Source organism: Gobius niger, assembly GCF_951799975.1.
Source record: "Gobius niger genome assembly, chromosome: 24".
NCBI lineage: Eukaryota > Metazoa > Chordata > Actinopteri > Gobiiformes > Gobiidae > Gobius > Gobius niger.
The window spans coordinates 9621993-9637233 of NC_136875.1; the positions used below are offsets into that span (position 1 = coordinate 9621993).

Genomic DNA, 15241 nt, shown 5'->3' on the forward strand with positions numbered 1-15241 from the left:
CTTTTCCTTGCACTGTAGCAAAAACACAAGACCGATAGTGTCCTGTCCTTTGGGCGCTCCTTTTCTTTGAATATGGAAATGTTCTATGCAAACTTACAATGCCTTGTTAAAGGAATAGGCCAGCGTTTTTTACATACTGAGATATGTTCTTACCTTAGCTTTGACGAGTTCTTTAGGACCTGTCTGATCTTCACCCGTGCCTTCAGTCACGTAAACACAGCGCAGACGGCGTTAGCATTTAGCCTCTCCCCCTCTCCTCTACCAAGCTCTTCCACGTTTTCCCTATTTAAACATGGTTAGATGAAGTGTTCCACTATAAAGTATAATTACACAAAATTAAACAATGTGGATTATCTAAGCGGATAAAAGGGGGAACTGTAATGTAAGGCGTAAAAATACCAGGAGTAGTTCGAAATCCGCGCAGTAATCTTCACTTTACTTTTCACTTTTTTGAGATACTAGTCAATGGCAGTTTTATTGTTACTACACTGCAAAAAGTAATGAAGTAGATTAGTATAAAAGTCTCAACTTGAGTATAATAATCCGAATTTGAGATGTTTTGACAATGAAAGATGTAGTTGGGCTCCTGACCCAGATTATTTCACTTGTTTTGAGACGTTTCTGACTCGTTTCAATACGTTTTGTCCTTATTTCAAGTAATTTTCTTTGCCATCTTCACTTTACTGTGCAGTAACCTTCACTTTACTGTGCGGATGCCAAATTACTCCTGGTATTATTACGCCTTACAATATAGTTCCCCCTTTTATCCGCTTAGAAAATCCACATTGTTTAATTTTGTTTAATTATACTTTGTAGTGTAACACTTCACGTAACCATATTTAAATAGGGAAAACGTGGAAGAGCTTGGTAGCTTCTATCTTGACCTGTTTTGGAGCTATAGTGGAGAGAGGGAGAGGCTAAATGCTAACGCCGTCTGCGCTGTGTTTACGTGGCTGAAGGCACGGGTGAAGATCAGACAGGTCCTAAAGAACTCGTCAAAGCTAAGGTAAGAACATATCTCAGTATGTAAAAACGGTGGCCTATTCCTTTAAAGTGTGGATTTTACGTTGTGGCTAAATGCGATTGTCTCTATGATGTTAGATGGAGAAACTAGACCTTATGAATAATTTCCACGGCCGGGTCTTTTGCTCCAGATAAGCCAGAGAGCCTTAATGTGACCAAGAGAGATGTGAAGTGAGCTGTGTTAGGTTTTGTCCACTTTTGCCTACAAGGGAAATGACTTGACTTGAGCCTGTAAGAAATAGTTATGGAGGTTCATTATGTTTCTTCGTCTTTGGTGGTCAACAAGGAGCCTCAAAAAGCAGTGAACTTTGACTAACCTTCTGCCTATTGTTTTGTAAGCTAACATTTTGATAGAAAGATGACAAGTTGGAGTTTTGAGATACTTGTCAATGGCAGTTTTATTGTTACTATTGGTCTATGACAGGCATCTGCAATGGTTTCAGAACTACTTTGCTCCTTTTGCCTTTCTCTTGCGCTGTTGAAGTCCTGTTTTGGACCTGCTCCTGGTCTAACCTTCAGTGCTTGCTCAGCCTCACGCTTACATTTGCAGTAAACATTAAGGAATACACTGCCCGATAGAAAACGATAAGATCACACTCTCTATTACTTGGTTGTAGCGCCTTTAGCTTTGATTACAGCACGCGTTTGTTGTGGCGTTATTTCAATTAGCTTCTGTAATGTCAGAAGATCCAGCTTCGCATTGATTTGTTTTGATGATGGGAGAGTGTGACCACTGCACAGAGCAAAGCCCTCTCCAGCACATCCCAAAGATTCTCAAAGGGGTTAAGATCTGGACACTGTGACGAAAGTGAAAAACTGAACCACTCTTTTACAATGACCATTACCATTATCGACCATAGTCTTTCAGAGACTTCAAGGAATAGGCCACCATTATTCCATACTGAGATACAGTTCTTGCCTGAGCTTAGACGACTTGATATGTAACTGTCTGGTCTTTTTACGTGCACTCGGTCACGCACAACGACCAAAGATGTTGTTAGCGTTTGGCCTCTCCCAGCATATTCCTATAGCTCCAAACAGGGGGGAAGTTGGAAGCTATCACGGTCTTCCACGGACCAGACCAGACAGGTACACATCAACTCGTCTAAGCTCAGGCAAGAACATATCTCAGTATGGAAAAACGGTGGCCTGTTCCTTTAAGGGGAGACACTACAGGCAAAACTCAATTTTTTCAGTTTTCAGGTTTTGGGCCAAATTGGTCTCTGAACATACAAGCTTTCACCCGGAAACAGAAAATATGCCTAATCTTCACAATAACATGTTTAAATATTGCGCTGATTCAATGTTCCCCCATAGACTTATATGGGACAATGCGATTTCAAGGGCCTTTTTCTCAAAACACATTTTTCTGTCATTGTGGCGACACTATGTCCACGTCAGTCGGACCTAAAGACTTCACATTTTCCAGCCTTGGACTGAACAATATTTGGAAGATTTTTTCAGAGGGATTTTTTATTATTTAATCCCTAAGCCCCATTTATTGAGTTTTGAATGTCAAAAAATAAGGCGAAAATTACATTTTTACATTTTTTTCCACTAAAAAACAGCTTATTTTAAAACTAAACAAGAAATCCTAAATCCCCTCTGAGAAAGTCTTGGAAACTCATTCATCAATAAAATGAAACCATAAATTTGAATGTAGCTCTATCCATTATTCAGATTTCGTCGCCGAAAAGATGGGAAATTTGGGGCATTTTTAGGCATAAAACACCTTGTTCTTATATGAAAAGATAAAATGACAGAAAACTTGCAATGTATTTTTCTCTCACATTTATGCCAGTAATCTACAGCAAACGTTTTAAATTGATATCTGTAAATATACATTTTTTCCCCTATTCACCTGCAGTGTCTCGCCTTAAGTCTCTGAAAGACTATGGTCGATCAGATCACTTCTCACAAAAGTATTTATCTTCCCTGAATTCCGAAAATTCGTTTTGCGTGCATCAAAATCAAGCGGCTGCACCATAGATTCACAGTTTCTTGGGATCGGCGTGCAAAACGTAGATGGCGTGTAGCTTGTTGATCACCATGTGCCTGCCATGTTTCGGTCGGCTAATGCTAATGTGTATAATTTGCTGTGGTGTTCTGGCTCTCTCTTTAAATTGCCTACAGTGGGTGTTAATGGAGTCGTCGCGCTCTGTGGGCTGACTCGCTGCAAAAGCTCATTTAGTGGATAATGATGTTTTGTGGAGGCACGTGTGCATCTTCCGCATCACTGTTTGACCCATTAACCCAGAGCTGTGACTGTAGTTCCCTGATGTAGAGGTAGAGAAGTCTAGTTTTGAAGTCCGTACTCAAACCTGGGTCATTTAGCTGCATATCATGACTTTTCGTAATGAGTATCAGTCTCTGGTTTTCTCGTGTCCTTGGATTTTGTGGAGCAGGCCCCCACCATTGTCCCATAGTATTGTTTCAAAATGTCCGGGAGCCCTGTCTCTCTCTCTCTCTCTGTCTATGGTATGTTGAAAAGGGAGGGTCCCGTCAAGAAACTCTCTCACAAATACAGGAAGTCCTCCAGTAAACTGCACTTTCGGCCGAAGTTCCGGCCCTACACCGACATCGAAAGGGAATGTCGGATCAAGGACAGAGTCGCGTATAGTGCAAGTGCATTTTCTGTGATCAAATAAAGAGTGAAAGGGGTCGGGCATGAAACCAAAACTAAATCACGGATTTCCTCAATATTTATCGTCTGTAGTTGCATTTTTCCCACATTTTTTATGAATTTGTTTTTAAATTGTGACAAAATTGAGGCCTTAATGGGACTTTACGGAGTTTAAAAATATTAAAACGATGTATTTTCATCCCCCTACATGTTCCAGCAATGTCCTATGTGTAGAATGAGCCCAGACCTGTTCACCACAACTGCCTCTATAATCCTGCACTGTCACTGTAAAAGTTGTTAAGGCGAGACACTGCAGGCGAATAGGGAAAAAATGTATATTTACAGATATCAATTTGAAACTGTTGCTGTAGATCACTGGCATAAATGTGAGAAAAAAATACATTGCAAGTTTTCTGTCATTTTATCTTTTCATATAAGAACAAGGTGTTTTATGCCTAAAAATGCCCCAAATTTCCGATCTTTTTGGCGACGAAATCTGAATAATGGATAGAGCTACATTCAAATTTATGGTTTCATTTTATTGATAAATGAGTTACCAAGACTTTTTCAGAGGGGATTGTGGATGTCTTGTTTAGTTTTAAAATAAGCAGTTTTTTAGTGGAAAAAAATTGTAAAAATTTAATTTTCGCCTCATTTTTTTAACATTCTAAACTCAATAAATGGGGCTAGGGATTAAATATTAGTCTTTAGGTCCTACTGACGTGGACATAGTGTCGCCACAATGACAGAAAAATGTGTTTGAGAAAATGGCCCTTGAAATTGCGTTCTCCCATATAAGTCTATGGGCAAACATTGAATCAGCGCAATATTTAAACATGTTATTGTGAAGATTAGGCATATTTTCTGTTTCCGAGTGAAAGCTTGTATGTTCAGAGACCAATTTGGCCCAAAACCTGAAAACTGAAAAAAATGAGTTTTGCCTGTAGTGTCTCCCCTTAAGTGCCGTCATGCAGCAGCTTAATATAGAACCTGCAGTCACGCGTACGACCTGAGGTGGCAGTAGTGAGTATAAAATGACCAACTTGCATCTAGTCCCTTTAAACGTCATTAAAAATAATTCAACTGGATTCAAACGGGCATTAAATCTAAATTTCTTGGGAAACTATGATATGGATCACCCATTTTTAAAGTTCATTGAATACACCGAACTTATGAAAACTTATAAACAGAGCTCTCCAACAAGTAACTCAGCTCCACATTTGTTTAACGAGTCCCATTTAAATACGTTTTATTTTTGTAACAAACATGTTGAACACAGTCAAGTGCAACCAGCCCTTCGCCACTTTTGTTATATGAAAGTAGTAGTTGTAAAAAATGTTGATACCCCTGATATTCATTTGTTTTGGCTGAAATTGACCACATTTTCTTTTGCTCTTAAAGCTGCACTATAAAACTTTTAAGTGTGTAAGAAAACAGTTAACATTAATACGTATTTGACCTTTCAGTGACCCAGCGGATGCTTGGGTAGTTAGCCTAGCGCCTTTACTTTCCATCCCGATGGCCTGTAGGACACTCCAGGATCCACTGTATTTTAGGTTTTACACTGCTGATTGAACTGTATCCATGGCTACGTATACATCCCATTCCGAAAACCCTAAAGAGCATGAAATATAATTGATCCTGAAGCATCACAGGAGCCACCGGAATGGAGAGTATAGGCGCTAATCTAACCACCCATGCAGCTACTGGGTCACTGAAAGGTCAAATACGTATTAATATTAACTGTTTTCTTACACAAAAAGTTTTATAGTGCAGGTTTAAGAGCAAAATAAAATGTGGACTGAAAAACAGCCCTGGACTCTGACATGTCTGGCCCAAATTAGCGTAATTGTGCACTTCCACAAATACATATTTTAACCCTTTACCTCCCACCTTAACATTAACGAGTGCATTTTCCCCAGTTTGGCTTTTTATTATTATTTTTTTATTGGCATCATCAGCAAAAATAACTGGAAGGGTGGTCGCAGAAACAGAAGCAAAATCATTAATATAAATAATAAATAATAACGGCCCCAAAATTGAACCTTGTGGCACACCATACTCCACGGAATTCCTTTTAGATTCATGTTTTTTTATACTGGGCTTTACCCAAATCTAAAAGCTTCTCGACTGGAGATCAACAATGCAACGCCTCATTTGAAAGCTAAGACCTACAAAAGTGACGGAAACTTTTCGTCACGTCGCCACATTTTTGTCATATTTTTGTTGTTTTTTTTAATCATTTTTTGTTGTGTTTTTCTCACGTTTTTGTTGACTTTTCATCCTCTTTTTCTCGCTATTTTGATGCTTTTCTTTTTAGCTTTTAGATTTGGGTAAAGCTCGGTTGTGGCGGGACCGGTGGCCCTAGAGCCAGTGGCCCTTCTGTGCTCTTCCAGAACGGACATATGGCCAGTTCGCCCCTGATTTTGTCCAATTCTCTCTCCTCTGTTTGGCGAAATGTTTGCAGATCTTAAGAAATGAAATATGCGATTGCGGCATAAAAATATAGTATGAGTAAAATGGCATTAAAAAGCATTACATTTGATTTGCTTCTGCCTTAATGTTCCATCGCAACAACAGAAGCATTTGATTTACACAGCGCTTTTTTAATGCAACCCCCGGGACTCCCTTGTACTGTATTACCTGTCCCCGGATTACTCTTTTTTGCCGAAACAGAGATTCTCCCACTGCCCCACATTCCCGCTCCCACTCTCCCTGGGAATAAAAAAAAAAAAAATTACTATTGTGAGGCCGCATCCCTCTGTACTATAAATAACTCGCTCAAACTGTGTGTTGCTAAGGCTGCGCGGCTCAGCTCTTTCATCGCCGCTGTAGCCCCTCGCTTCCTCTCTCAGCCTCCCCCCTTTTTCCTCCCTCCTCCGTTCCTCGCCTTATCCGCATCGCTCGTGTATGCAAGTCCCACTTTTGATTTTTCTATTTCCATGCCACGGCGGGCTCCATTGAGGAAAATTTCCGGTCGTGAGCCTGCTGTGCTCGGAGATTGGGCTGCGGCGCTGTACCGGCTCTCGCTCGGTGTGGGAAGCTTCCTCTCCCTCGCACAATAACGGGCAAATGTCACTCTGCAGAGATCTTGTAGCCATGTTCTTGCTGATGTTAAACGTACCCGAATATTAGTGCATTTAGTGTATTTTTGATATTCATTTTGAGATCACAGTACCAAGATGTAAGTGCAGTGCGCTCTTGTCTGCTCGCCTGTAGATTATCATCCTAATTGAGAAGATTTAGTTGAGATCAGCCCTTCCCCAAATGTCCAGCACGTCGCAGCCACAGCCAACAATACAACTTCAGTCTTTTCAAAGAATATGTCATGGTTTCTTCATAGCTTTACATGGCAGTTCACACATAACAGTGGCTGCTAACATGGCCGGATTTAACTAAAATGGGGCCCGGGGCTAACGTTTTTTTCAGGGCCCCCAATTATCAATCAATATTTATTTATATAGCTTAACAACATCTGTACTAGTATAAAAAATGACACATTTGTGAAAAAATTGAGCTCCGTGGCCCTCGTAGCAGTGTTAATTTTGACAACATATTTTAGTTTAGTTTTAGTCTTAGTCTTTTGACTAAAATGTAATTTAATTTTAGTCCATGGTTACGTATACATCCCATTCCGAAAACCTACCAGAAACCCTAAAGAGCATGAAATATAATTGATCCTGAAGCATCACAGGAGCCACCGGAATGGAGAGTACAGGCGCTAAGCTAACCACCCATACAGCCACTGGGTCACTGAAAGTCAAATAGATACAGACGGCATCTCGTCATAGAAGGGGGCGTGGCTTCGCCGAGGGTGAAAATAGAATCTTTAGAGAAACAGAATTTCCACTCTTTTTAGCCATTTTCTGGTGGAATATCAACTTATTCATCACACAAATAAAGTCCAGTGTAAATCGGGCCCATGTGGATATTTTCTCACAGCAGATTGTTCAGTAGAAGTGAAAAAACGTCAGTTGTAGCAAGCGCTAGCTAACCGTTAGCATTAGCCCGATGCTAACATGTAGCATCAAGTTTGCATTTTCCGTTATTCATGAATTTATGGGCTGTTGAACCACTTTGCTCCTCCCCATGTCTTTGTATCATTATTTAGTAGAAAACTATATTCATAATTCAGCATTATAATTCAACAAATGTAATTTAATTTTAGTCAAGATTTAGTCAAAAAAAATCTTTTCAATTTTAGACTAGTTTTAGTCGACTAAAATTGCAAGTAAATTTAGTCGACTAAATCTAAGATGAATTTAGTCGACTTTGCATTGATAATATTCATTATAATCATATTTAATAAAGCTCTTCTGCTTCATGGAGCTGCTTCACATGAACAAAGCTCAGAGCTGATCGTTTGGCAGAGAATTTACATGATATGAGGCTCTTTCAGACGGTCAATAGAAGTTTGGATGATTTCAGTCTCTCCTTTTCATTTTTATTTAGTCTTATTTTAGTCGACTAAAATATCTGGACATTTTAGTCACAGTTTTAGTCTCATGAAAAACTTTTAATTTAGTTTTAGTCCAATTTTAGTCGTTAAAAATAACACTTAAAATTAAAACTAAATATTTTAGTCGACTAAATTAACACTGCCTCGTAGAAGAACCTTTGCTACTGCCAGGTTGAAGGTGGGTCTGGGGTTCCTCCCACAGAGATCCTTTTTATGTTAATGGTGCATTTTGGTGCATTTTCATGCATTTTAACATACCAATAGGTACAAATTTTGGTTCCCAGTGTCAACTTTATGAAAATGGCTCAGACCTTTGACCTTTGACACACTGGTTTAGACCTGGTTTAGACCTGGTTTAGACCTGGTTTAGTCCTGCTTTTGTCCTGGCTTAGTCCTGGTTTAGACCTGGTTTATTCTTGAGTAAAAAAAAAAATCTGATAAATGTGAGTATGCAAAGAGAGAGGGAACTAGTTTACAGCCTGCACTGAGCACGCCCACGGGCCCTTCAACCTGCTGGGCCCCTTGGCTTAGCCCCTGTAAGCCCCTTCATAAATCCGGCCTTGGTTGCAAGCTAAATGCTGATTATAATTCATCGACTGCACCAGCCATTCACAAAGTCCGGGACATCGCGGCCCCTTTATCAATACGAAAATCTCTAGGGGGCCTCCCAATGATAATAATTCACTCTATTCAAAGGAATTTGTTATTATTTTACAGCAAAAAATACATGAAACAACCTGTAGCAATGACTATTTTTAAGCTGCTGACAGGAAGTAACATAAATAAAGGTAATGTTCCAAAGCAGATTAACTCATTTCTCATTGACATAGGTTAGTTTAGTTTACCTGGGCAGTTTACTTTCTTAATTCGTACAGAATTCACATTATACAGTACATTTACGGAAGCTGAAAAGGCCGGCGTGAGAAAGCTTATGTTCGCCTGCCCTGTAAACATGATTCAAAATGAGGCCCGTATTCACAGACGATGAAAAATTCAGAACAGAATATAAAATGGGCCCTGCACACAGAATGTTGCTTAGAAACAACTATGTTTCTGTCTGTGTTTTTTTCCTATGGAGAGTGGCTTTGTCTCGCTGAAATACATATATATTTAAACAGTACATAGCAGAAAACAAGCAGCTGTTTGACAATAACTTCACTCAGGACATAAACACTTCACTGGAGGAGACTTCTGAGTCTATAGCTGTTGTAGCATTGAAGCTAAAGGCTAACATTCATTTTAATGTATTTTTTTTTACAACCTTAGTTTTTCTACCAGTACTACCATTAGATGCGGCTTCTAATGTTCATGCTTGGTATTGTTACTGCTGCCTATCACTACTACAAAACACAATGAGCACAAAGGACACCCTGGACCTGAGACAGCCGGTCTTTACTGTCGTCTTATCTGCTTGGATTCAGGTGGATGTGACTGACACAAACATGTGAGAGAATGAATACATCACGAGTGAGAAACAGGAGTGCTGAGAGGAAATGCCCTCTTCTGCATGTGAGTGACATGCATGGGAATGATGGGCTATAGCAGGGTCCCAGACAGTTCTGATAGTATGAACAGAAAATAATAGTGTCTGCCGACTCAATGTGCACGTGGTACAACTGCATTAGGCTGTATGACTACTTTTAGAAGAAGTAGTTAATAAGGCAGCATTTACAACTGCGACTGCTAGTTATTTGTAAACCTGCACCTTCCACTGCTGTGCCTGAGCATCTTCTGTCTCTTTTCACAGTCACATTTTACCTTCATCAGGCAAATGCAAGTGTGAATTTATCATCACATTTAATTTACAAAATGAATTCATGTTTTGTTTATGTTATTTTTGGTCAAACCCGCGTGGCACATGGTTTATAAATGTTACTGTTAAAGCAAATAAAAGCAATCAAGTAAGAAGGACATTGAAACTGCAAGTGCACAACCCTTAAAAAGCAGGTTTTAAAATAAAAAATAAAGTAAAAAATCATGAAATCAGCTGGAGTTTCATATAGAGCTGGTCTGGATGAGTGGGGTGCTAAACTTAAACCTTGACAAAATAATGATCATCTATGTGCAGATATACCGTACCCTTGTTTTGTTGTATAAAACAAGAAACAGTGGGAATGTGTGTATATATATATATGTGTGGAAGCTTGTATGTGTGTGGTGTCTGCTTGTACAGGAGCCATTGATTTAACTATTTGTTTATCTGTTTTGCCGCTGTTTTCTCCTTCTTTGTTGTTAAGAAGAAGAAAAAAAGGTGAAAATAAAGCAGGTTTAAACCATTCCTTCAAGACAGTGGCCAAAGCTGCCCTCTGCTGGTGAGAATAGGAGTTGAATTGTTTGTGTTTGTGCCTTTCAGGTTGAAGCAAAAGAGCAAGAGGAGCGAGGCGCGAAGGATCTCTCTGAAGAAGAGGCGCGACAGAGGATCGAGGCGTACAACTCCCAGGTGTCTGAGAACGGCATGAAACTGGTGAGTGTCAGCGGTGCTTGTGCATGAGCCCAGGAGCCGTCATCAAAGCTTTATTAAAGGATCTATATCATGCTATTTTAGCCATTCCAAAGTGAAGTATAGGCATTTATATGAATGATTGTACCTCTACCACTATTGAGCACTCATTTTTGTGAAAAATATATGTGTTTTCTGGAAGTAGTTTTCAAACCCGGAAGACACAACACTTCGATTCAGTTAACTCCGCCCCCTCTCTCCGCTCATACAACTTTACCGTAATATAAATAAAGAGCAATAAGTGAAATTACTTCACGATGCAGTTATACGGAGTTGACATCTGCAACACAGCTTCATAAATGGCTAACACACATGCTAATATGCTAACACACAAGCTAACACGCGTTTGGACTGACTCACCACTCTGGTCCATCGCTGTTTACATAGTGGGACTTGCGTTGGTTATAAAAGTTAATCCACTTTGATTCTGGCGAAGGTTCACCAAACATCCATCAGAGACAGTCACAGAAAAACAATATTTTGGTGATAGTCGCTGAATCCCGGAGGAAAAAAACAACTTCGATTGGCCTCTTCTTGAAAAAGGTTGAATAAACTCCTCGTCCTCGTAGCCAAACGCGCTTCTTTCTCTCCGTCCGTGACGTTATCGTTAGGTAAGAATAAAGAACAGGTGTGTCCAGAATAGGTTATAACGAGCTCCATCTTCACAGCTGCAGCGCAAACATGACTGATCTGTTCAGACGCTCAGGGGTGTTTGTTTTGGCCACAGCTGACCTGGAAGCACCTCGGGCACATCCTTTCTTTTTTTTCTTCTTTTTTTTTCTCTTTGTTTCTCTCTTACGACAGAAATAATGAAAAAGCTGTTTTACAAATTAAAATCAGGCTGTAAGACATTACATTACAGACGTCGAGCACTTCCGTTCCGCTGTGACGACACAACTGAACACTCAGTCGTTCACCAGGAGAGGGAGGAGCAGCTGCTCAGAGAGCAGGATTCAGGAGGATTACTGAGAGCTGCGTGAATGAAGCCACAAACCACTCTGAGGGTGTTTTTGATAAGGAAATAGCATAACAACATGGCTAAAAGCTCTAAAAAGTCGATTTTGCATGATATAGGACCTTTAATGCTATTTTGTGACCGTACTAGAATACAATAGGACCTGATAAAAACGATCAAATGTCTCATCTTTCCAGGCTTCAGACGGCTCTTACACCGGATTCATCAAAGTCCACTTAAGACTGAGTCGACCCGTCACCGTCCCCGACCCCGACAGACAAACGGCCAATCAGAACGCTCGGCTCTGCCCGGAGGGAAGCGCGGAGGAGTCGAACGGCGTGGACGACGCGGAGAAGCGGACGTCCTTTTACCTGCCGTGCGACTGCGTGAAGCAGCTCCACATCAGCTCCCACACCACCACGCGGGAGGTCATCCAAGGACTGCTCAAGAAGTTCATGGTCCTCGACAACCCGCGCAAGTTCGCCCTCTACAGGCAGACGCACCGAGACGGGCAGGGTGAGGGCATGTCAGGGATTTTAGCGGCACCATGGTTTCGATGGGGAAACGGTGGACAGCTGAGGCGTCACATAGGCACAGGGTTTTTCATTAGAGCTTTACCATTACAGCTGCAGACTGTTGTTTTGCCCTTGGGTATTGTATGTCAGAGGACTTTTTAATGAAGAAGCAAATTTGCAGATAAAGGTTTTCATAAAATACGCAAGTGATGTATTCTTTACTTGCACTCTTTTGCCTTGACTCTTGGAATTTGTGGACAAAAAAGCCACTTCTCTTAGCACAAGGCATGTCAATATATTGTCAAGAAAACTTTAAGTATTTTTTATTTATTTATTTAGCACTTTAGCATAACTAGTTAAAAAGAAAAAAAAAACAACAATTAAATAAGGATCAGAGTAATGTAAACCCACGCTAAGTCACTACATAGTACAAAAATACAGAGTCAAATACAAATACAACGTGTCAAATATACAATACTCATACAATCATTTCCTTTATGAGTCTCTGCTCTATACTCAGCACAAATGCTCAGCCAATAATTTATGTTTTAGTTTGATTTTATACATGTATAATGAGGTGGATGAATCCAGAAGATGTTCCAGACTTTAACTCCATCATATCTGACTGACCGTTGATCATGAGATGTTTTATATAACGGCAGATGAAGGGGCCGTTTTACAGCCTGCCTTGTAGAATAACGATGAACCTGATGGTTATGCATAAAATAATGTTTTATATACGAAGGCCAGTCCTCATCATACAGTGATCGAAATACAAAAATACAAGTCATTAAAGTATTTATATCAGAAATGTTCAAGAGTTTCATTTCAAAAAACAAAGCTGCACTTGGAGCATCAGGTTTGGAAAGAGTAGCTCTACGGACAAACTTCTTTTGTAGAATGAACATTTTGTTGTGAAAAAAAGTGGTGAAAGTATTTCCCCAAACAATATTACCATCATTTAAATAGGGATAAATAAGACTGTAGTAAAGTGTTAACAGACATTTACAATTTACTAGGTTTCTAACTTTACTTATGATTCCAATAGACTTAGTTATCTTTTTGCAAACTTTTTCGACCTGTTCCTTCCAGCACAGAACTCCTAAAAAACATGTAGATGACACAAAATAAATTTAATCACTAAATAAATTTTGATTTGATCTCTATCATATGTTTTATTACGAGCAAACAACATAAAATTTGATTTATTAACATTTAATGACAATTTATGCCCTCTGAACCATTCTGAGTAGATGTTAATGGTTCTCAAAATGTAAGGGTGGACACAGGGGTGTGGACTCATCTCTTGTACCGTTTTTCATCTCCAGACCTGTTCCAGAAGCTGCCTCTGTCGGAGCGCCCCCTGCTGTTGAGGCTGATCACGGGTCCAGACACTGACCAGCTCAGCTTCGTCCTGAAGGAGAACGAGACGGGGGAGGTGGAGGTCAGTCTACATAACGGTGCACTGTGAATATGTTAATAGTTGGTAGTATAAGTCGCCCTGCTAAGAGAAAAATGCTACGAAAATGAGAATGCAGAGGTTTTAGGGCTGTGCAATTAATCGAAATTCGATTACGATTTCGATTACAACAGTAAACGATTACAAAATTAGCATAATCGCAAAAAAATGATTGGATTTTTGTCTTTTTTCTGCTGGATTTTTGTCACTTTTTTGCTGGATTTTTGTCTTTTTTCTGCTGGATTTTTGTCACTTTTTTGCTGGATTTTTGTCTTTTTTTTAATGGATTTTTGTCACTTTTTTGCTGGATTTTTGTCTTTTTTCTGCTGGATTTTTGTCTTTTTTTTGATGGATTTTTGTCACTTTTTTGATGGATTTTTGTCTTTTTTCTGCTGGATTTTTGTTACTTTTTTGATGGATTTTTGTCTTTTTTTTATGGATTTTTGTCACTTTTTTGATGGATTTTTGTCTTTTTTCTGCTGGATTTTTGTTACTTTTTTGCTGGATTTTTGTCTTTTCTGCTGGATTTTTGTCACTTTTTGCTGGATTTTTGTCTTTTTTCTGCTGGATTTTTGTCACTTTTTTGCTGGATTTTTGTCTTTTTTTTAATGGATTTTTGTCACTTTTTTGATGGATTTTTGTCTTTTTTCTGCTGGATTTTTGTCTTTTTTTTGATGGATTTTTGTCTTTTTTTGATGGATTTTTGTCACTTTTTTGATGGATTTTTGTCTTTTTTCTGCTGCATTTTTGTCTTTTTTTTGATGGATTTTTGTCACTTTTTTGATGGATTTTTGTCTTTTTTCTGCTGGATTTTTGTCATTTTTTTGCTGGATTTTTGTCACTTTTTTGATGTTTTTTTTTAAAGGCAACAAATAATCGTTTGAATAATCGTGATTTCAATTATGACAAAAATAATCGTGATTATTATTTTTTCAATAATCGAGCAGCCCTAGCTGGTTTTCTCTCTTTCACCTCTTTTACATATTTATCCTCATCTCATCTTTCCTGTCTTGCCAGTGGCACGCCTTCTCCGTCCCCGAGCTGCAAAACTTCCTGGTGATTTTGGAGAAGGAGGAGGCCGAGCGCGTCCGGACCGTGCAGCAGAAATACGCCGTTTACCGAAAGAAACTACAGCTGGCTCTCCAACAGCCCGACCCCCCCCAATGACCCCTGAACGCTCACCGCAATACGACCTTACCAGCCCAGAGGAACAGCCCGGCCAATCACATTTCCCCTCCACCTTGACACCAGGAAGTGAACGGACCAGTCAGCTTTCTCCACCCCTTACCCCTTGTTTCTACAGCCAATGGTTCGATTCTAGTTTCTACTTTCCAAACAGGCAATTTTCTCAGGCCCTCGGGGAACGTTAGCTTCATTTTGAAACGTCGACTGCAGAAAAAGAAAGTACCGCATGAGTTTGAAGTGTTTGAATTCACAATATGTGTCTTGATTTGAGTCGTTTTTTGCTGAAACCCAACAGCCGACACCTAGCTCAGGATTTGGAGATCAGTTTCTGCGCGCTGAAGCGAGACATGATCGCCCCACACACTACAAATAATCACGTCAAACACGTAGTAACTAGACAATCGACCACCTGGCACAAATAAATGTGTGCAGGACAAATCCGGGCTTCAAATGCGCCCGTAGAGTGGTTTGGACGCCACAACAAAATGGGGTTGTCTGCCCGAGCTTGAGGAGAGAAAATTT

At 39.8% G+C, this 15241-nt stretch overlaps 1 protein-coding gene across 2 annotated transcripts in view; it reads left to right on the forward strand.

Moving 5' to 3' along the window:
* The window catches only part of rassf5 (Ras association domain family member 5), a 73315-nt gene extending 58322 nt beyond the window's left edge, over window positions 1-14993 (forward strand). For both annotated transcript variants that reach the window (XM_079582191.1, XM_079582192.1), the window contains exons 3-6: window positions 10459-10569; window positions 11758-12076; window positions 13404-13519; window positions 14552-14993. In XM_079582191.1, coding sequence (XP_079438317.1) covers window positions 10459-10569; window positions 11758-12076; window positions 13404-13519; window positions 14552-14701 — 696 coding nt within the window. In that variant the 3' untranslated portion in view covers window positions 14702-14993. The remainder of the gene's footprint in view (window positions 1-10458; window positions 10570-11757; window positions 12077-13403; window positions 13520-14551) is intronic.
* The last annotated feature ends 248 nt before the right edge of the window (window positions 14994-15241 follow it).